The sequence below is a fragment of the Gossypium raimondii genome, chromosome 11, assembly GCF_025698545.1.
Source record: "Gossypium raimondii isolate GPD5lz chromosome 11, ASM2569854v1, whole genome shotgun sequence".
Taxonomy (NCBI): Eukaryota; Viridiplantae; Streptophyta; class Magnoliopsida; order Malvales; family Malvaceae; genus Gossypium; species Gossypium raimondii.
The window spans coordinates 26,979,988-27,001,994 of NC_068575.1; the positions used below are offsets into that span (position 1 = coordinate 26,979,988).

Sequence of the window (22,007 nt, forward strand, 5' to 3'; positions counted from 1 at the left end):
TGTATTCCAAAAGTGATCCACAATCCTGCACGGAGGTGAAAACCTCACGAAGGAGTAGCTTCTCACTCCCACTTAAAAGGGTAAGACCAACAGTCTTTATGCAATATGATGCCAAGATATAAAAATTGATTTACAATAATCATACAAACAAGTGCAAAGAGAGGATCGTAATTTTTCAAATCGAATTTTCTATTTTCGACAATAAGACCAAAAATAATCAATTTTGCGGCCCGACTCTCTTGGTATCCCCAGTGGAGTCGCCAAGCTGTCGAAACCATTTTTTTGATTTGAAAAACGAGGATCGAATTTAAAATGAAAATTGAAGTCGCCACCGATCTTTTATTGAGGTGTGATCAGATCACCTTGAAAATAATTTTAGGTCTGTGAATTTTGAGAAAAGCAGTTCGGAGTCGATTACATACGAGGAAGGTTAGCACCCTCGTGGCGCCCAAAATTGGTACCGAATTGATTGTTTAATGTCTTAATGTCGAAATTTTGAAAAGATTTTAAAATACGATCCTTTATCTTGAATAAAATGAATTGGATGATAAGGCTCACGATTTCAAAGAAATAAATTGTCACACTCGAGAAGTTAGAGTGCAACATTTCAAATCCTCGAATTAAGTTTATCTTTTGACTTTTAAAACCTATGCATTTTGAGAAGGATATCGATTATTTGGGTCAAATGAGAAAATCAAAACCCAGTAAATTAGGGTTCGATTTCACAAAATTCCTAAATATCGAATATTGCCTTTATTTTTATTTTTTGGAAAAAATCATCATCTCGAGAAAACAACATGTCATATCCAATGCGTTAGGACACAACGATCAATTCGAGAATGAGTTTTTTATTTGTATGCTTTGATTAAAGAATAATCTCGGTTATTTAGATTCGACGAGAAAAATTGGAATTCAATACGTTAGGGCTCAATTCTTTCGAGGATCCCAAATACCGAACTTTGTGTTATCTTTGAAAAACTTTTTGAATAAAAATGCTCTTGATACTTGAGTGATAGTAAACGTAATTTTTTAAAGAAATAAAAACAATGGAATAATAACGTACAACGCGAGGCGATAATTTCGTAAACCTATATGTTAATGAACACAAATAATCCATAAATACCAATAAACAAATACCATACACATAAAGGCAATAATCTCACATCACATGTAAATATCAACATTAGTATTTAAAACCTAATATTAATAAAAAAACTAAGAAACAAGCAAATTAACACAAACACCAACCCAATGTACAAGTTTTGAAATAACCAAAAACATGAAAGAAAGGAAATTGTAAACCAATAAAGTGTAGGTATGAAAATTTTAAAATAAATAATATGCAAGAAAATTTAGAATAGATAAAAAATGGAGTTAAAATATATATATTATGTGAAACAAAAATATCTAAATAAATCTTAAAGTAAATATTACAAATGAGGAAAATCCAAATAAGTAATATATAAAATAATAATATCTATATATATGTTAATCTAAATAAATAATACATACATGATAATACATGTAAAAAGTTGAAATGGATGAAATATAATAAAGTAGGTTTTAAAAAGAAATAAATTATATATATGAGAATAAGTAAAAATAGAATAATATGGGATTAATAATATATCATAAATGGTATATAAATAATATTAAATTTACATAAAATATATAGAATAATACATAATAAATTTGAAGAATGATACATGTAAACTTAAAATAATTATATGATAAATTTAAAATAATAATATGTGATAAATTTAAACAACATTCATAAAGGATTTAAAATAATATTAAGCACAAATATAAAAATAAGGTTAGATTTAAAATTAAATATATCAAAAAATAATGAAATATAAATACTTAAATAAATTAAAAAAAGAGAAAATTAAATCAAGCTAATAAGGATTAAATTGGTTTTAAAACAAATTCAGAAAGAAAAAAGTGAAAATAAAATAAAATTGAAGGACAAAAATGCAGTGCGCGAATAACATGGGGGACTAATTGGGAAATATTCCCCATCCTCCCAAAACGCAGCTCTGCAATATGGACTAAAATGAAGCAAAAGATAAATGATAGACCAAATTTAAAAGAAGTGAAAGAATTGATCCAGATGCGTTATAAAAGCAGGAGGACCATTTGCGCAAATATCCCACTGAAGCGAAAACATGCGGATCCTTCCCCTGGGTCGGGTCACCGCGCGGGTCACTGAGGCTAAGACGGCGCCGTTTTCGGAGCCATTGAAATTTGACCATATCGACGTCATTTCCTAATCTATATACATACTATTAAAAAAACCTAAATCACTTTATTTCCTTTTCGGTTCTTTGAAATCAATTGCATCCCAGGCCACCTCCCGCCGTTCTCAGCCGAAACAACAGCCCCTTTCAATCTCTAATTGTAAGAGAGCATATGGAGGCCGACAGCAGACTGGCAGAGGTAACCCCCTCCTTTTCTCTCTATTTCTTATTATTATTCCTATTTTTTAAAAGACGAATCGAAAATAGAAAGAAAGAAAGAAAGAAAGAAAGAAAAAAATATCACCTCTTTTGAAATTTTTTGATTCCCTTTTTTGTATTGATTCTGTGTATGTAACCCCAAATTCAGTGTTACAATTGGCTTTTTATAGCCAAAAATAAAAGAAATAACAATAAAAAAGAAAAATCCCAAAAAATCCCGAAAATTTTCTCTTTTCTCCTGTGTTTTCTGTTATTCTTTGTTGCTCTGTGTTTGTTTTTGTTTGCTGCAGGTACGGCCGTAGGGAGGCCAGCTGGAGGCTTGTGGTGGCGCTACGTGCATGAGGAGGCAGACACTCTTGGGAGAAGCGAACGTCACATGTGGAGGCTTGGCTGTGGCGCTGGAGGCTTGCGACGACTTAGTTTCTAGAACCCTTTAGGGTTTCTGAAAATGTAAAAAAAAAAAATAGGCTGTTTGGGCTTGTAACGCGATTGGGCCAAGGATTGTATCTGAGTCTGGTGAATTTTTGTAATTTGGACTGTTTATTGGACTGTTTAAATTTTTTTTCATTTGGTTTATTTTACTAACGGGCCGGGCAAATTGGGCCTTTTACACCTTTTATTTTTTGAATTTGTGTAATTACCCTAAACTTTTACAATTTAATCCCTTAATTAGTTAATCTAACAAATTAACTAATTTTCTCAAATCAATAATCTATCCAAATATTCTAGGCCCTCATACAACCCTTAATAAACCTAAAATTCACTATCAAATCCTAATATTTTGACATTTTCACAATTTAATCCTAAAATCAATATTTAACAAAAATCATTTTACAAAATCATCACACAACACAATCAAAGCTCCAAATTCATTTTATTCATCAAAAACATCTAATATTCATCAATGGAAACTTCCAAAATTTTTAACAGAATCGAAAATGAAGGTACGGGCTAGCTAGACCTAGTTGTAACGATCTCAAAAACATAAAAATTACAAGAAACGGGTAAGAAATTCACTCACATGCATAACAATTTTCTTGGCCGATTCTCCTAGCTTGAAAAACCAAGAATTTCGGCTATGGCAATGTAAAATGAAGAAGAAACCTATTTCTTTTCACTTAATTTTATTTTAATTTTAACTAAATTACAAGTTTGCCATAATTTCATTATTTTGTCATTATCCATCAATTTTCCATCTCATTATATTATTTAGGGCTTAATTATCACTTAAGTCCTTCCTCAATTAATAATTACACCATGTTATCACCTAATTGCTATAATTAGCAAGTTTTACACATTTTTCAATTTAGTCCTTTTTTTAATTAACTAATGAATCCAGGATCTAACAAATCTTGTAACTGTATCTTTAATTCTTTTAATTCAGTAGGCGACATTCGATACGGAGGTATAGAAATTGGAACTGTACCCAGATAAACTTCAATAGCAAATTCAACCTCTCTGTCAGGTGGTAAGCCCGGTAGTTCTTCAGGGAATGCATCTAGAAACTCACATACAGTTCTGATCTTGCTGCACTGACTACCAACCGAATCAGAATTAATAACATAAGCTAGATATGCTGTACAACCCTGCTGAAGCAATTTATTAGCCTTGATTACTGAAATGATACGTGTTGATCCACTAGTACGGATGTCATTCACCTCAATTATGTCCCCATCTTCTGTCTGAATATTGAACCTCTTTTTATAGCAATCTAATACCACTCCATGTTCAGACAACCAATCTATACCCAAGATTACATCAAAGTCACCGAAAGACATGATCAATAAATCAATAGAAAACATCTTATCCTGTATTATCAATGGGCATCTCCTGCACACTCGGTCCACAGGCACGGTTTGTCCCAAAGGGCTAGACACTTCTATTAAGGTTCAGAATACAGTAAAAATATACTTGTTACAACGTTGTGTGCATCATCTTCTTTCCGAGTCCGAACCACGTATGCTCTGGCTGGTGCTCTAGCCTCCGATTGCTGTGTAACTATATCACTGCCCCTTCATACACCTCCACCTCTAGATACAGAACCACCTCTGCCCGAACCTCTACTTCGAGTAATTGACATTGATCTCTGGGATGCTGTACGTGTAACATTTTTATTCTTCGAATAGTCTTTAACAAAATGCTATGTCGACCTGCAACGGAAACAACCTCCAATCACTTTCCAGCATTCACCCAGAAGCTTTTTCCCACAATGTTCACATTCTGGAATTTCTACATCCCGGGATGGATCTCTCACACTACCGGTAGATACTATTGTATGTTTTCTCTGGCTTCTATCACCTCGATCCAATCTAAAACTCGGTCTCCAACCACCCCTGGATTTTCTAGATCTTTTTGGTAAAAGACTTGAACTAGTGGCTCCCACTAGTTTCCCTATCAATCTCGTTGTTTCTGACTTTTTATCCAATCCTAGAACTTGTTCTACCATTTTTGCTCGCTCAATCAAATCTACGAATTCTGTGATTCGATGAGATACCAACTGTACCCTGATTTCATCTCTTAAGCCCCGTAAAAATCTCTTACAACTGTCGGCCTCTGTTGGTATAAACTCTGAAGCATATCGGCTGAGTTTAGAGAATTCTCATTCATAATCCACTACTGATAAATCACCTTGTTTTAACATAAAAAATTCTTGGTTTTTATCTTCGATATATAATTCCCCGACATATTTCTTCTGGAATTCTTTCTGAAATAATTCCCATGTTACATGTTCTGCTGGCAGATGTTGAATTACGGATTCCCGCCACAGATAAGCTTCTTCTTGCAATAGAGAAACATCGCAAATCAAACACTCTCGGGGAGTACATTCCAATTGTAACAATATTCTTTTAGTTGATTCCATCCAATTCTCTACTATGGATGGATCAACTCCTATCAAACCCAAGAATTCAGTGGCACTGTATTTTTTCATTCTTTTATCGGGGCCCATCTCTAAGTAAGTATGGAAGTCGTAGCAGGAGCAGTCCCCGCTACTCTTTGTAAGGCATTAGCAATAACTCGTAGTAAGTGAGAATCATCTCTATTTCTATCATTTCTTCAATCTACATTAGAAGGTTGATTTCTCATCGGGTTTACACTAGGTGTTATTGATTCGGTTTCATCTAATCCATACAATTTTTCATCTCCGGTGTACATTTCTTGATCAATATCCTTTATTCGTTCATCTGACATCTTTAATTTATAAAACAATAACAACAAAATAGGTCAGCATCCAAATCCCGACTCAGTTTTGACTCAACAGTGGCATGTACTTATAGACTCAATTTTCAAGCTCGATTTAACTCAAGAATCGACTAAACCTGATAGCTCTGATACCAACAACTGTAACACCCCTTAATCCCATACTATCACCGAAACAGGGTTACGAGGTATTACCAAACATATCAGATAATTTACGATTAAATTTACAAATAAATAACATACAATTATAATTTAATGATTTAGTCCCTTTCATGGACCTTCGAGGCCTAGAATACGTATTAGAAGTGAATCGAGACTTGTTTGAGTGCTCCGGAATTTTGTTTTAAAAAAAAACTCAATATAACCCCTTTATAATTATCTAACCTTCCCTGCAATTTCAAACCACAACCAATTTGCAACCAATACAACAACCTATACATCTCTACAATCAAACATGCCTAATTATGCCTACAACATTAATTTAACAATTTATCTACTTGATCATTCATAAATAATTTTTTTAATTGAACTAATAATTTCATTTATTTCCGTTTTAATTTCATGCCATATTTACCAAATTGTCTCTGAAATCGGGATTGATCTGGATGCTGAACCGGGACCTTTGATTTCTCTTGACACATGTACGAAAACAACCGTCTATTTGAGTATTTCGTACTCAGTGGTATTACCATAATTCAAACTATATAACTTTAATGAATTATAAATATTAATCATATAACATTGAACATGTAAAATTTATAACTTATAAGAACTAATTTACATTCAGTTTCATATTTCATATAATGATTCATCAACAATATCATATATTAATAACTTGAATTTGATCAATTCATGGACCTTAGGTTCATATTTTCAAATCTCACAATTCAACTAACAATTTCTTTCTTATACTTTCAGTCGTATGATCAATCAAATTCATTCAATTCTCACATTTCAATTATTCACCCTATTAAGAAACCTGGACCTTGGCAGATACACGGATTCCAACCAAACACATTAGTACTGCACATTGTGCCTAAAACGGTACTCAGTACCTAATCAATATATTAGAAGCAGTATACAACACATAAAGTGCCTGAAACGACACAAGTGGTGCCTAATATGACACATATAGTGCCTGATCAGGAAAGCTGTATACAGAATCATACTTCATCTCAATTTCATTCTTATCAATATTGATACCAACCTTAAAATTTTACTTACCATACACGTAAATTTAAATATAACTTTTAATAAATAGTAGTTTGAATTATAGTAATACAAACCCGGATTTGTTCGATTACTCCTCGACAACTTTTTTCATTCCTTTCGGTACCAATGCCTCAGGTTCTTTGCTAGCTAAAGAAATTAAAATAATTATACTATTAATTACAGCACTAATTAATGATAATAATTGAATTTTTATCCAATTTATACCCTAATTCCAATTTAATCCTAATTAACTCATTTACTTTTCTAACTCAATTCATACTTTATTTCTATTCAATTTCCTTCCATATTCTACTTAACTATCTAATGTTCATAATAAAACCCTAATTTAAAACTTCTTTCAATTTAATCCCTACAACACAAAACTTATAGCCTAGTTTACAATTTAATCTTTTAATCAATTCTAGCTTAAAATTCATTCAATTAAACCCCTAATTTATTATTTTGTTCAACATGAACTATGTTCAAAAACCTAAAAAAAACTTCCAAAACCTCAACTTAGTTTCAACAAAACTTTGTTCTAAAGCTTCTAAAACATCAAATTTAAGTAAAAAAGACTTAATTGACTTACCAATTAAAGCTTAAAGCTTCCAAACCCTAATTTTTCCTTTTTCTTTCTTTTCTTCTTTTTCCCCTGGTACTTTCGGATAGCCTATTCTGTTTTGGTTTCCTTCTTTGTTTTATTTCCTTTTGCTTTTATGCTTTATTTGTTTAATAATAATATAATAACTTAGTAAATATCTATTTAATAATTAATATATTTATTACAAGTGTTATATTACTTATATTTACACATGTACTATATCATCATCATACATTTGTCATGTTTTAATTTATTTATCACATAAAAATCTTATAATATAATTATTTAATTAATAAATATCTTTTACTTAAAAATAAATAATAAATATCTATTTACTTAAATAATAAGTAATTTAAATCCATGAATTACAATTTTATGCTTATTTTATTACACATGTATATTTTATTACCATACATTTGGCTTTAATATATATATATATTTCATTAATTTAATAAGATAATATCAATTAAATAATTTATACTATTATATTCTAATATTAATTAATAATAACTTAAATCATTAAAATCTTTAGATTTTTCTCATTGTTTTGCCGCCTCAACTATTACTTAATGACATATTTGTCATTTTAGTCCTTTATATTTTCTTTTAATCTATAATTCAACTTTTACCCTTATTCAATCTAGTCCTTCTTCCTATTTTCTCTTAATTAAGCTAAATTCACTTAATTAAAACTTAATTAAGCTCACTACTAGACTCATAAATATTTCTAATAATTATTTGCAAACTCATTTCGTTAAGACGGAGGCCCGATAATGTACTTTTTCGATGCCCGTGAATTTTGGGTCATTACACATCTATTCAAGCTGCAAGTATCCCTGGTTTTCTTAGAAATGTAATTATGTCTGCCATCACAAGTTCTACTATGGAGATCATGTGGAATGGTGTGCCAACGAAAAGAACTTCGTCTAGCAAGGAGGTTAGACAAGGATGCCCTTTATCACCATACCTGTTTGTTTTGTGTATGGAATGACTTGGGCATTGAATTAAGTTTAGTATTAGCTCTGGTCAATGGCATCTTATACATTTGTCGCATTCGAGTTCAGCGTTTTCACATTTGTTCTTTGCAAATGATTTGGTCAAGCTAATATGCAACAGGTTAGTTTGATTAAGAAAATATTGGATAATTTTTGTGCTTTTTCAGGGCAATTAGATTAATGCTTCCAAGATTAATATGGTCTTCTTTAATGGGGTTGATGGAGAATATGGAAGGACTTTATGTGATATGCCCAGATTTTGTATGATGCAGAACCTAGGATGATATCTTGGTGTCCCTCTGTTTCATGAAAGGGTAACAAACTGTTCCCTAAGGTTTATAGTGGACAAGGTCCGAAATAAGCTACAGAGTTGGGATGCGAGACAATTATCTATTGTTGGTAGAGTTACTCTATCCCAATCTGTTCTCTTATCTATTTCGAGCTTTTTCATGCAGTCCATAATGATCTCTCAAGGGTTGTGTGAGGAGATTGAATGTTTGGTGCGACAATTTGTTTAGGGGATGTTTGGGGGAAACAAGAAGATATTCTTGGTGAGATGGTAGAAGATTTTCCAATCAAGGGCCTGTGGTGGGTTGGGATTTTGACAGTTAAGAGATCAAAATAATTTCTTTATACTGAAATTAGGCTTCAATATTGTTTCCAACACTGATTCTTTATGGGTGTGGGTTCTTAGATCTAAGTATGGGTGTTAAAAGAGGCATCCCAAAAGACATATCTCATAGTAAGTGTTCTTTCCTTTGGAGGTCTCTTTCTAAAATATGGGTCGTACTTTGAGATAATTTATTTTGGTCAATTGGTAATGGGGAAAGTATTAGATGTTGAAAGGATAAGTGGATATTGAAGATTGGCCCTTTGGTTAATCACATTCCTTCTCATTCTAATCTGGATTTAGATTGTTCCCTTAGAGAATTGGTGATTGAAGGTAATTCGTGGAATATGGATTTGTTCCAAGTTTGTTTGCCAGATGATGTCATTAGACGTATTGTAAGTATTCATCCTCCTCATCCTTTATCAGGACCAGATAAAATTGCGTGGGTTAGGTCTGCATCAAGGTCATTCTCTATTAAGAGTGCTTATCGAATGCTTAGAGAGGGGACATGGAATTCAAGTGATGATGCATGGCATATGGTGTGGAAATTCCCGGGACCATAGAGGGTTCAAATGTTTCTTTGGCTCGCTTTTAAAGAGAGACTTCTCACATAGGTAGAGCAGAAAAGGCGAGGTATAGGGAAGAAGAGCGTTGCACGGTATGTGGGAGTGCACCGAAAGATGTCGTTCACGCCGTTAGGGATTGTTCCACGGCTAAAGAAGTGTGGTCTCAGCTTATACCAGTGGAAAAACAAGGTAGATTCTTTTCAGGAAATTTACAAAATTAGCTTAAATCCAATTTGGGAAATCGTTATAACTTTTCCGTAAAGGAAGTGGATTGGCAGTGTTCCTTTGGTCTAATTGTGTGGCATATTTGGAAGAACTGAAACCTTTCCATTTTTCAATGTAATGAGTGGAGTGTTGACGAAATAATAAAAGGATTGTACAGTTCGGCCGTACAATGTAGCTCCTCTCAAGGTATCTCATTCCATGAGACAAAATGTTAGGATGTCAGTCAATGGGGAAGGTTCTTGGATCTGTTTGAATTCTGATGGCACTTTGAAGTTAGACTTCGGGTTGGCCGCTGTTGGAGCGGTGTTGAGGGATTGTCATGGGGGTTGCTTCTTTGGGTTTATTAGGAATTTGGGACATTGTTCGGTCTTCAACGCTAAGTTATAGGGTGTTCTTAATGGATTGATGATTTTACAGAATCGGAAATATGATGGAATGGTGATCAGAATAGATAGTCAATAGGCTTTTTGAGCTATTCAGAGCTATTCAGAAATCCTTCTCAAAGACATCCTTTTTGGTACTTATCAAATATATTCCGTAACACTTGATGAATTTCGAGCAATGGAAACTTGAGCTTATACCTCGCGAAGATAATTTCAAGGCTGATCGTATCGTTAAGATAGCTTTCAACAGAAACAAGGGACTTCATTTAGTCGAGGATATTCCTTTAAAAGAAGCTTATATAGATTAAAAAACAAATTAATGGCACATTGATTTCCAATTTTTTGAGTAAAGAGACTCCTAATTTGCCATTTTTCGGAAGTACATGCTTTTCTGCAAGTGGAGAAGGAGATGATGCTTAGCTCATTGGGTTCTATAAGCTTTTTTTTTTCTTTTAAAGTTATGATAGAGAATGGAGAGAGATAAGAAAAAAAGTAATGCTTTGATTATTCCCATTAATTTTGGTTCAGGTTGGTAGATGCATCCATCAACAATACCAGAAGATGAAACAAAGTTTTGGTATGAAATCATCAAACATCCAAGTCGAAACATATAGACTATGAAAAGAGTACAAGAGAGATTGAGAAATGAGATTTAGAGGTCATCACGAGATCCTTTATTATCAGAGACAGTCTCTTTGAGCTTCTCAGCAGTGTGGTGGACAGCATCTGCAGCAGATTTCGCAGTTTTTTCGACCGTCTCTGTGCCTGCTTCAACACTTTTCTTGGCCGCTTCTTTAATATTCTCTCCTGCACTTTCAGAACCTCCAGTTGTGCCCGTTTGTTTGATCCCTTTTTTTGTATCCTCCCCTGCACTTTCAGAAACCCCAGTTGTGCCTGTGCCTGGAGCTCTAAAACTAACAAGGAACAAAGCATGTTAGTGATGGATGGATGGATGTAATAAGAAAAACATAACACAGTGTGCGTGTGTGTGTGCCATACTCTAGATTAGGTGGGGTGAACTTGAGCTGGAGGCCATGGAGAAGGGTTTTGATCTTTTCCCAAGAAGTAAGATGAGATTTCTTCAAGGAAGAAATGGTGCTTGATACGACATGGAAGAAGGATGTTTTCTCTTCTTCGTCGTCAATGTATTGCCCTGTTTCACAAACTACTGATACAATTTGATGTGACACAAAGATTAACCAAACAAGAAGGAACATCAAGCTGCTTCTAGATTTTTTCATTCTTAAGTTTTGCAACTAAAAAGATAAATTAAACTAAATTAAGAAAAAAAAGAAAAGAAAGTGGTAATGGCATTTGCTTTGGGGTTTTGTAGTTAGGAGGTGGATTCAAATTATTACACGTTGCTGCCAAATAAAGGTAACGTGGCCTTACCACCTTGCCTCTAGCCTTTTCTTTTCTTCTCTGAATATTTCAATACCGGTAGGCAAGGTAATATCTTTTAGGGTATTTGTAATTTTTGGTTTTCTTTTTCTTTTCTCGTAAGAAAAGGCCCTTCAATTTTGGTATTTGTTTTTTTGTTTATATATCATTGTGATCACCTAAAATTAAAAATAAATTTTTATTAAATTTAAATGATAATATGATACAATCTCGAATATTATATCATCACACTATTACGAAACCAAATTAATAAATTAAAATAGACTAAATTATTAAATCAAGCACCAAAATAGTTCTAGTTACTAAGTTCAATGATTACATTAATTATCTCTTTTAATAAGATAAAAGACACTTATCTCCCAAATTATCTAAAATACATTTATTTGAAAATTAGTTTTGAATAAAATAGCATAAACCTTGTTTAGAGCTATTTATTAAATAAATTTTAAATAAGAGGCTTAAATATATATTTGACTCCTAAATTTTTATTTTATCCCAAATTGATATTTATGGTTTTTATTATCTCAAGCTAATACTTAAATTTTTATTCATCAAGGATTTTGATTATTTTTTGTAACAGTACCAAGTTAGGACATGTGACACTTTCAAACAGTGACACATAACAATGCTAGCATCATAATTTATTTTTTAAATAAAATGTAATAACTTTTAAAATTTAAAAGTATACTTAAAGAATTTTAAATCATAAAATAATAATAACAAAATATAGTAAAAGTTTTTAAAATTACAAAAGATTAAATTGAATTAACTTTTGTTTAGTTTCCTTTTCATCTTGACCAACACCATGGACTTGGCACCCTTTTCGGGAGAAATTAAAATTAAAAATTAAACAAAAGTTAATTTAATTTTAATTTTTTAAAATTTTACTATATTTTTAAATTTTTAAAAAATTATTTTTATTTTTAAAATAAATAATAATATCATAATGAAGTTAGCATTGTCATATGTTACTATTTGAAAGTGTTATGTGTCCCAATTAAAAAATACTAAAACCTTGTGAAATGAAAATTTAAGTACCAACTTGAGATAAAGAAAAACTCATAAATATCAACTTAAAACATGGAAAATTTAAGAGTTAAATAAGTATTTAAGCCTAAATAAAGAGATAATTATACTCTTACTCTTATTTATTTATGTTTTTCTATTTATTTTATGCATTTTCTCTATTTCAAACAACTTTGGACCCAAAATAAATCTGGCTTCCAGTCACCTGGATTCAAATTTAAATTATCTTTTAAAAAATGAATTGTAATTATATATTAATATAAATATAAATATTTTATAAATATTTTATTAATAAATAAATAGTGAAATTTATTGTCGGGTTATGCAAAGGTAGCTTGAATTTAGCCAATGGACTAACTTGATTCGACCTGCGAACAATTCTAACTTCAAGTGAAATTTAATAATTTAAACTTATATTTAATTCCTTTATATATTAAATTTAAGATGAATTTATTAAAATTTTTATTTAAAAGGATTTTATAAAAAATTAATTAAATAAATATAAAATAAAAGAAATAAAGGGAAAATGAATTCGTCTCAGATATATATATATATATATATATATTAAATTAATTTTAAAATATTTAATATGTATTTGAGTAAAAAAATTTAAAATAAAAGGTAAAAGAGAAGACAAAAAGAAAAAGTGCAATTATGGTTTATGATAAATCTTTAAAATTAAAGTTACAAATATTGATCGGAAAATAAATTATATATTGGTTTATATTAGAATATAATATAATTTAATAGTAATTAAAACAACGTTATAACTAATTAGATTTTTATTACTTTTAATTGAAAATTATGAAACAAAATATCAAAGATAACAAAAATAAATGTTGTAAAGAAATTTTATTTTGTATTTAAAATTATTTTTGTCAAAGCTGGAGATTGAATATTTTTCAAATCATAGGGTAAGTGATTTATTATTAAACTTATGGGGATTTGAATAATAATAAAATTTGTTTTTATTTGAAATCATTTGCAAAGCATTTAGTGTGTAGTCTAAAAAAGGAAAATCTGAATATCTTTTTCTATTTGGTTTTCAAGAAAATTAGATTTTTAGTTAAATGTGACTGCCACCAAATGTGATATATGATGGGAGGATTTTCTGACAATGAGAATGGTATCCCTCCCCACCACCATCTACCCTTTTAGTATCTCCTACAAGGAGAGGACTTTATTTCTTTTTGTCATACCTGCTTGATTTATATTCATTTTTAATTCAACATAATATTTATATTAATATATAATTTTCAGATTAGCATTTGATATATTAATAATGTACTTTTTTATTTTACAAGTAATTTTAAAAAATGTCATTTGTTTTTTTAAATATTTCATATGGCACTTATCAACTTCTGATTCTATTTGTAAAATTTAAAATTCTATTAAAATATATAAATATTATTCTATAATTTTTGATAAATTAATTCTTAAAAATTAGAAATTGAATCATGAAAAACTGTACAGATTATGGGATTAACTGAAGCATGATACAAGGAATATTAAAATTATTAAAATGTCATATCACAACAAATATGTGAGCTGTAAACGAATTATTAATGTGAAAATATTAATTATATACTTTTACACATTAAACGAATACAACACAATACAAATAATTTTTTAAATTGAATCACAGTAATAAATATTTTACAATATGTTATGAATTAAGAATACAATATGGATAGTGATATAAAATACAATATAGAACATAAAACCATAACATCAACGCAACATACAATCATAAACATGTAAAAATCTTTGTACAACAAATGATAAAATGCGTATCGTATATAATGTTTTGAAAGATAAACATTTGCTTCCTTTACTTAAAAAATAATAAAGTAGTCATCGACGTTAAATCAAATAGTAAATTGGTCATTCTGTTAAAAATATTTTCATAAATATGACACGCTACATTTAACTCTATTTATTCTATCACCACACTAGTTTTTAACATTAGAAATGAATGAAACTTTTAACAAAAATGATCGGTTTGTTTTTGATTTAATGTTCAAAAATATAGTACATCAAATACACTAAAATATTAAAACAAATGTTTCCCAACAATCTGAAATATATTAAAAGAATATTCATATTTAAATAAGTACACTAAGAAAGTTGCAACTTAACAAGCAATTTGCCTTTAAATAGTAATAAAATTAATAATAAAATAATAGTTATACAATATTCAAATAATAACAACAGAATAGTAACAATATAATAACAAAACATCAAAATAATAACAAACAACAACAAACAACAGTGAAAACAAGTTAGGCAAATTTGGACCGGGTCGGGTTAAAAAAACTTACCCGAGGCCCGAACCATTTAGAAAACATGCCTTATTTTTTATTCAACTTTATTTTTCAAACTTATATTTTTGTCTAAACCTCTCACTTTTCAGGAGGGCCTTTGACCCAGTACGAGTGACCCAACCCCTAATTATGTCTATTTGCTAGATGAGGTATATTATCCTTTCTACACTCTAAATTTTATTCTTTGTGCCATCGTTGATTTAAGTATCAGCGAATGCTCTGAAGATAAAACCCTAGCTCCCTCTAACCTTATTTTCTCTTCTTGCAAAAGGTTCATACAGTCTTCAATTCAACTATCAAACGGACTAAAAAAGGATATCAACATAACTATTTGAATATATTGATTGTATTGCATAAAAAAAAATATTGATTGTAATTAATTATGATTGTACTTATAACCTCTTAAAAAGTCATTTTCAATGGCTTTATCAAACATACTTCTAATAAATAAATAAATAACAAACTTAAATTAAAATGTAAGTATTTAATACATTAATAATACACTTTTTAACTCCATAAAAAATTATAAATTTGCACGTCTCATTTCTTTTTTTATATATATATATTTTACTGTGCTATATATACATTCTATCATCAACCCAAAATTTTTAATTTCCACCATTTAAAATAGCATTTAAAACGTTCATGTTAAGTTAAAAAATGGTACATGGAAATTTTTAATAAATATTAATTTATAGAATATACAAGTATATATTAGGGAAATAGAGGATAGAAATCTTATAAAATAAGTGATAAGTGGTTAGAACTCCCAAATTTGGAGGCATTATTGATGAATGTTTTTGAAGTATCCGTAACCAAGTGTGAAATCTTTGGATGATTTTGAAAACACCATCCCTCTTCTTTCTGGTATCTGTCATTCTCCCACCATGGGATGCTTTTAATGTATACGTCCAAATTAGTGAGCCATGATAAGTGCAGCTTAAACTTCCCTTTATAAATTGAATTAAGAACATGGAACTCCGAAGCTGATTTAAACATTTCCCAGAGCTTTTCCAAGTTGATGGCGTTTGTGGGTTTATTTGAAGTTTTTTTGCCTCTCGTTTGCTTTCTGCTTCTCTACTGCTTAAGAGATAAGTATCATGGGCCTCCAAAGAGTTTCCCGCTTGTTGGGATGATGCCACAGTTTCTCTCCAACATTCCTCGGCTGCATGACTGGTTTACCGACACACTCGAGATATGTCACTGCACTTTTCTTTTCAAAGGGTTTGCTAAGACGAACGTACTGGTTACCTGCGATCCTTCCAACATTCACTACATTATGAGTTCCAACTTTAACAACTTCCCCAAAGGACCTGGATTCAAACAGATTTTTGACATCTTGGGAGACGGGATTTTCAATGTGGATATGGATTTGTGGAGAAAACAAAGGATAGCTGCTCAAGGGTTCATGAGGCATCAGCTGTTCTACCGGTTTTTGTCAAGGACTACCGGAGCCAAGGTGGAAGAGGGGCTCATTCCTCTTCTTGACCATGTTGCCAAACAAGGTTTAGTGGTTAACTTAGAAGATGTTTTCCAGAGGTTCGCATTTGATGCTACCTGCATCTTGGTTACTGGCTATGACCCGAAGTGCCTCTCCGTCGAATTCCCTGATGTTCCTTTCTCCAAGGCCATGGATGACGCTGCCGAAGTGATGTTTTATCGGCACATCACGCCACAAAGCTTTATTAAGTTGCAGAGGTGGATGAACATGGGAGAAGAAAAGAAATATAGAAAGGCATGGGAAGTTCTTGATCATATTATGGTTCAATATATATGCCAAAAAAGGAAAGATTTGAACCAAGGGATGATATCAGAAACCGTGGATGGTGGTGTGGATCTCTTAACATCATACATTCTTGAAGAGAAGTCATGTGATGTTAAATTCTTGAGAGATACCATTTTGAATATGATGCTTGCAGGGAGGGACACCACCAGCTCCGCTCTTACTTGGTTCATTTGGCTTGTTTCGAGGCATCCGATAGTGGAAAACAAGATCATTGAAGAGCTCCAATCGATAATACCTGCAGAGGAAACCAAAAAGAGGCGACTGTTCAATGCTAAGGAGGTAAAGAATTTGGTTTATCTACATGGAGCATTATGTGAGGCTTTAAGGTTATATCCGCCGGTTCCTTTCCAACACAAGGAACCCCTTAAACCAGACACGCTTCCAAGTGGGCATCCAATTCATCCAACAACCAAAATCGTGTTTAGTTTGTACTCAATGGGAAGGATGAAGTCGGTCTGGGGTGAAGATTGCTTTGAATTCAAACCAGAAAGATGGATTACCGAGAAAGGAGGGATCAAACATGAGCCATCATACAAGTTCATGTCATTCAATGCAGGGCCAAGGACATGTTTAGGAAAGGATGTGGCTTTTCTTCAGATGAAAGCTGTGGCATCTGCTATTATTTATAACTATCGTATTCATGTATTGGGAGAAACTCCAGTTGTTCCAACTGTATCCATTATCCTGCGCACCAAAGATGGACTGATGACTAAGATCTCCCCCAGATGGGACTAGATGCATCACAACCGCTTGAAAGTTGAAATCCTATTATTTATAAATAAAATCATAGATACTTTCTTGAGTTGGTGACATCAAATTCAATCAAAGACTTCGTTTATAGATAGATGATGATTAAAGAAAGTAGTCCAGTAAGCCATGTAGAAAGATCCTTGTGCAATTTAATGCCATGAAAACCATCTACATAGGATAACAGAAGAATTTAAGTTATAAACTAAAGCAAACCAAAGATCATGATACAAAATTTGATACCTCTCATCGATCTTCAACCAACGCATAACACTTTGTCAGAGATAATAATGACACGCTCTAGCTTTGTCGAGGGCATAAAATAAATCAGTAAACTTTCAGGATCCTTGTAAGTTCATCTCTGTATGCATGGAAGCTGCTCAACATAGATTAAAGACTGAAAGAGTTCCGATTCACACAAATGTTTGACAAAAATTGTAAATCATGAGAAATAGCGTTGAAGACACTCATTTAAGGGCTTATCGAATTGCACGAGAACAGTCTCCTCTACGACAAACCATTGACCATGGCCATGGATGGACTTCTCTTCATCAAATGAATTAGAACAGCTCTGCAAAGAGATATATATCACATGGGTGAATAGAAGGCTTTTTCCACTCAAAACAAGTAAAAAAGTAAAAAGTATCTGCAGGCTTAAGCAGAATGGTTGATCTCATAAGTAGTTAAAACTTGGGGCCCTAAGGAACAACTATCAATTTCGAAAGCATAGCAGATATTGTACTAAAGTTAAGAAACCCAGTAGCTCTTTGATATAAATTCTGAGCTAAATGATCATAGTAATAACAAGCAGAACAAGCCATTTTTCTTTTCTTTTTTTCTCACCTTGGAACAGGTATAGACAACAAGAGTCAGCCAGTTCCAGTTCTCCAGAGAACCTTTATGACAATCATCGACTTCTTCTTGCAGAAAATATATTAATGGGGGCATAAGCTGCAGTTCAAAGTGCCTTGATGCACCACAAAGCCCGCATTTCCCAGCATTATCCACCTCTGCTGTAGCCAGAAGAGGTTTCCCACCGAATGCATATCTGAGAACATAATGATCCGTAACAAACTTAACACCCTATTTGAGACATCAAGATATCAAAACTTAAATTTTTCTCCATTTTCCCCTTCTACTTGCAGAAAAGAATGATAATGTGTAACAGTGCCCAAATCAAATTACAAATGGAATCAGTGTAAACTTTGCGGTAATCTGGGTGATAACAAAGTGATTGCTTCCCAATTTTCTTTTGGTTACATTCTCCTTTCGTTTTGGTGACAGTAAGTCATAAAAGCAGATCAACTTGACCAAGGATTCCTTGAGAAGAAAAGAAAAGGTTAACTGCATTGCAAGACCTTTTCAGAAATATTGTATATGACCTTAAATTTCGAGTACATTCATTATTCTATTTTTTTATGAACTTTTAGAGCCATAACAAAGGCCTAGCAACAAAGAAACAATGAATATACAATAAGGAACAATATGCATCATTCTAGCTTTGCATTAATACTGGTGACAGTAAAGAAATGAGAGGTCGTCCATATATGCCAATTTATAAAAGGGTTTCCGGCATAGACATTCAACAAATAACCCTAAATTACCTAAAACATTGCTCTGGAGATGCATCCAATTGTTTTTTGAACTTGAGATAAGTCCTGTCAGCATTCAGAGCCTTATCATATTCATAATTTTCAGCTTCCCATGTTTCTTCTTGTCCATGATCATCAATATCACCTTCTTTCTCCTTGACTGAAAGTGACGAGTGATTTGAACACATAGAAGAAAAATCCTTTGATGATGGTTCCGCCTGACTATAAATGTAGAAGCATGGCATCACTGCAATAAAGGAACAAAATGAATCCAGCAAAAGACTTTTAGCACGACAAAATTAGTATACAAACAACATGAAGAAAAGAAATTTAGATGGCAATTTAAAGCAACTTTAAAATCAAAATGCAACACCCCAGACCCATTGGTACAAGATACATATGAAACAGAAAGAATGAGACTGCACTGTTAGCAGCAGTGTAGAGAAGAACTTGGCTGTGACGTGATTATTAGCATCGACGACACTTAATTGTAGAACAGATTGTAGAGTTTAAGCTATCACATGCAATCATACATCATAATAAGGGCAACTCACCTGGTGTATCAGTATCTACCCCTCTTGTTTGTGCAATTAAAGACAAAGAATGCTTCACAGCACCCTCAGAGTTCCGGTTGCTACTTATCTTCTTGGGCTCAGAACTCAAGCTTGTCACTTCAGAAAATGCTTTACTCAAGTCCTCCAAATCCAAATCTTCATTATCCTCATCACTCAAATTCTCCCACCAGTTAGTTTTTGAAACAGAAACAGGAGATGAAGCTGAAGGAGCTTTATCCAGAGTAGCAGCAGAGGATGATACCTTTGATTCATTTTCCACTTTCTGAATCCGAAGAGCTCGCCAACTACATAATCATATTTCATTAACTAAAGTATACATCTAAGAAGCCATTATTCTCATACTACAAGCAGTGGTGTGTGAAGGGCACAAGGTGCATTATAAGCACTAGTTACCTTTGCCTTAGGCGCAACGCACAAGGCAAAAAAAAGCACTAGCCTGAGAAAAGTAATGAGCAATATGTAAATGTGTGAATTTTTATATGTAATATAAAGCTTGAGATTTATAATAAACTCTGAAGTCTGGTCTAGTTTATCTACAAAACATGCATTTTTTTATTGGTCAATATACTTGATTTCCCTATGGTCAATGTCTATTGTTGAATACTCAAATATTAAGATGTATTAGAGTCTGGTACTATCCTCTTTTTACTAAGGCATATCTAACGAAAAAAAGTGAAAATTAAAAGAAATTAAGGATAACTTCAATTAGGCAGGCTTCCTTACAAAAGTAGGTGCCTACGTGCAGTAGGTGTGCACCTGATTAAATGGACTTCTCCTGAAAGGGCCTTAGGCGATTTTGCTGTCCAGTGCCAAGGCGCGCCGGCGCACCTAAGAACACGCCTTGACAACACTGACTAAAAGAGAACATAACACCTATGCAGTTAAAAGAATCATGTTTAAATGATAAACAAGGGTCAAACAAACAAATCAGAGAAACAACCTGAGAGGAGAGCTACCACAATTTGGTGTCACACAAGCAAAAACAAGAAGTAGACGGTCTTCTATGTTCAAAGTTCCACTTGAAACTGGAGCATAAACCTTAACAGGAATTTAGCCAAATAATATTGGATTCAAATGTTAAAAGTTTTGTCGGCAACAACAGGAAGAAAATGCATTAGAGTTAGAATAAGAAAAACCTGAGCAACAAGACAGAGTTTACTTCCACATTGTGTGCAGTGAATAAGTGTAGGGTTGAACTTCAAAGCCTCTATAGGAAGAGGCCAATCCTGTTAAAAGAACAAAGTTGAAGTTTAGAAAAACATAACCCCAAAAAAAAAAACTGTTGATGTCCTCTGCTAGGTTTAGCTGAGTAGACGTCTAAGGAAAAGGCTGAAGGCTAGTGAGGGAGCACAAAAGCTTTAAATATCCTCCGAACCCACTAATTTAAGGATCAAAATACGACCCAAAATCCGAACTACATTAACCCATGTGTTTGTAGATAGCCTTCTTCATGCTTTGCTTGAAAACCCACAAAGATTGATTTACTCAGCTGAAGGGCTTGACCTAGCAGAGGATATGAATACATATGAAGATGAAAAGAGGGAGAAGGAGAAATACAGGAAGTCCACCAATTTTGGTAGTGTAATGATCAGACGGCTCACGGTTATCCTCAGCCCATGGCCCTGGCAAGCCTAGCACAACCCTACTCATCAAGCTTTCAAATAGCGACGTAAACCGATGCCTTTGGAAATAAAAAGGTTTCTCCACAACCAAGTAAACAAAGAGGGAGAGAGGGTATGAGATGGGAGTGAGTATATGTTAGAAATATATAATTTTGGTTAAACTAAAAAAAAATAGTGATTTATGTATTGTTTAAATTAGACTTATTGGGTAAGTTATTCCTCCACGCGCACGTCCAGATTTTAAAAAAATTGGTAAAAATATTAAACTCTAAAAATAGGTTAGATTAAAAATTAAGTCCGTTTAAAAGATTCTGTCTTAAACATTTAAGGTTCAAATTAATTTGATCCATTATTAAGTGTATAATATTTTATATTATGTTATTTATAATGTATTAAGAAAATAAATTTATACTAAATATATAATACTACTTTAATATAAACATTAAAATAATGTTAAGATGACTATATAAAAAATTTTAATAAATAAAAAAATATTAATATTAATATTAAAATAATATAATATAAATATTTTTAAAAAATATTTAAAATATAATATGGACGGATCTAAAATGGGCTTGGGTTAGTCTTTTGTAAATATGAGCGGGTATGGGAAAAATTTTAGCAAAATTCTAGGCCCATATTTTGGGTTGGGCCAAGTTTAGGCAAGCATAAAGTATAATAAAAA

The 22,007-nt window shown here is 32.2% G+C and overlaps 3 protein-coding genes across 6 annotated transcripts; 1 reads left to right on the plus strand and 2 right to left on the minus strand.

Annotated features, from left to right (window-relative positions):
- Positions 1-10,730: 10,730 nt before the first annotated feature.
- LOC105804286 (uncharacterized) lies at positions 10,731-11,578 on the minus strand. Of its 2 annotated transcripts, none has more exons than XM_012636820.2 (2): positions 11,249-11,578; positions 10,731-11,157 (listed from the first exon to the last, which is right to left on the minus strand). In XM_012636820.2, the coding sequence occupies exons 1-2, from the start codon at positions 11,488-11,490 to the stop codon at positions 10,902-10,904; spliced, it is 498 nt and encodes a 165-aa protein (XP_012492274.1). In that variant the 5' UTR covers positions 11,491-11,578; the 3' UTR covers positions 10,731-10,901. The 2 variants fall into 2 exon arrangements, with proteins under 2 accessions (XP_012492274.1, XP_012492273.1); XM_012636819.2 differs by having other exon boundaries at positions 10,731-11,163; positions 11,249-11,566.
- Positions 11,579-15,863: 4,285 nt separating this feature from the next.
- LOC105804284 (alkane hydroxylase MAH1) lies at positions 15,864-17,588 on the plus strand. Its single transcript, XM_012636816.2, has one exon. It carries the CDS (start codon positions 16,022-16,024, stop codon positions 17,519-17,521), a length of 1,500 nt encoding a protein of 499 aa, XP_012492270.1. The 5' UTR covers positions 15,864-16,021; the 3' UTR covers positions 17,522-17,588.
- A 15-nt stretch (positions 17,589-17,603) lies between these two features.
- On the minus strand, positions 17,604-21,447 carry LOC105804285 (uncharacterized). Of its 3 annotated transcripts, none has more exons than XR_001136847.1 (8): positions 21,258-21,447; positions 20,837-20,926; positions 20,641-20,738; positions 19,680-19,984; positions 19,138-19,372; positions 18,377-18,581; positions 17,777-18,104; positions 17,604-17,704 (listed from the first exon to the last, which is right to left on the minus strand). XR_001136847.1 is itself a non-coding variant. In XM_052623881.1 (8 exons), the coding sequence occupies exons 1-8, from the start codon at positions 21,348-21,350 to the stop codon at positions 17,976-17,978; spliced, it is 1,059 nt and encodes a 352-aa protein (XP_052479841.1). In that variant the 5' UTR covers positions 21,351-21,447; the 3' UTR covers positions 17,819-17,975. The 3 variants fall into 3 exon arrangements, 2 of the variants coding, with proteins under 2 accessions (XP_012492272.1, XP_052479841.1); XM_052623881.1 differs by lacking the exon at positions 17,604-17,704 and having other exon boundaries at positions 17,819-18,104; positions 19,680-19,845; positions 19,942-19,984; XM_012636818.2 differs by having other exon boundaries at positions 17,666-18,104.
- Positions 21,448-22,007: the final 560 nt, after the last annotated feature.

Coding starts and splice junctions, on each gene's coding strand:
- LOC105804286 (XM_012636819.2), bottom strand. CDS start 11,490: ATGAAAAAATCTAGAAGCAGCTTGATGTTCCTTCTTGTTTGGTTAATC. Junction 11,164..11,248: donor TTCACCCCACCTAATCTAGA/GTATGGCACACA, acceptor GTTCCTTGTTAG/TTTTAGAGCTCCAGGCACAG.
- LOC105804284 (XM_012636816.2), top strand. CDS start 16,022: ATGGCGTTTGTGGGTTTATTTGAAGTTTTTTTGCCTCTCGTTTGCTTT.
- LOC105804285 (XM_012636818.2), bottom strand. CDS start 21,350: ATGAGTAGGGTTGTGCTAGGCTTGCCAGGGCCATGGGCTGAGGATAAC. Junction 20,739..20,836: donor AACTCTGTCTTGTTGCTCAG/GTTTTTCTTATT, acceptor ATTCCTGTTAAG/GTTTATGCTCCAGTTTCAAG. Junction 19,373..19,679: donor GGTAGATACTGATACACCAG/GTGAGTTGCCCT, acceptor CCTTTATTGCAG/TGATGCCATGCTTCTACATT.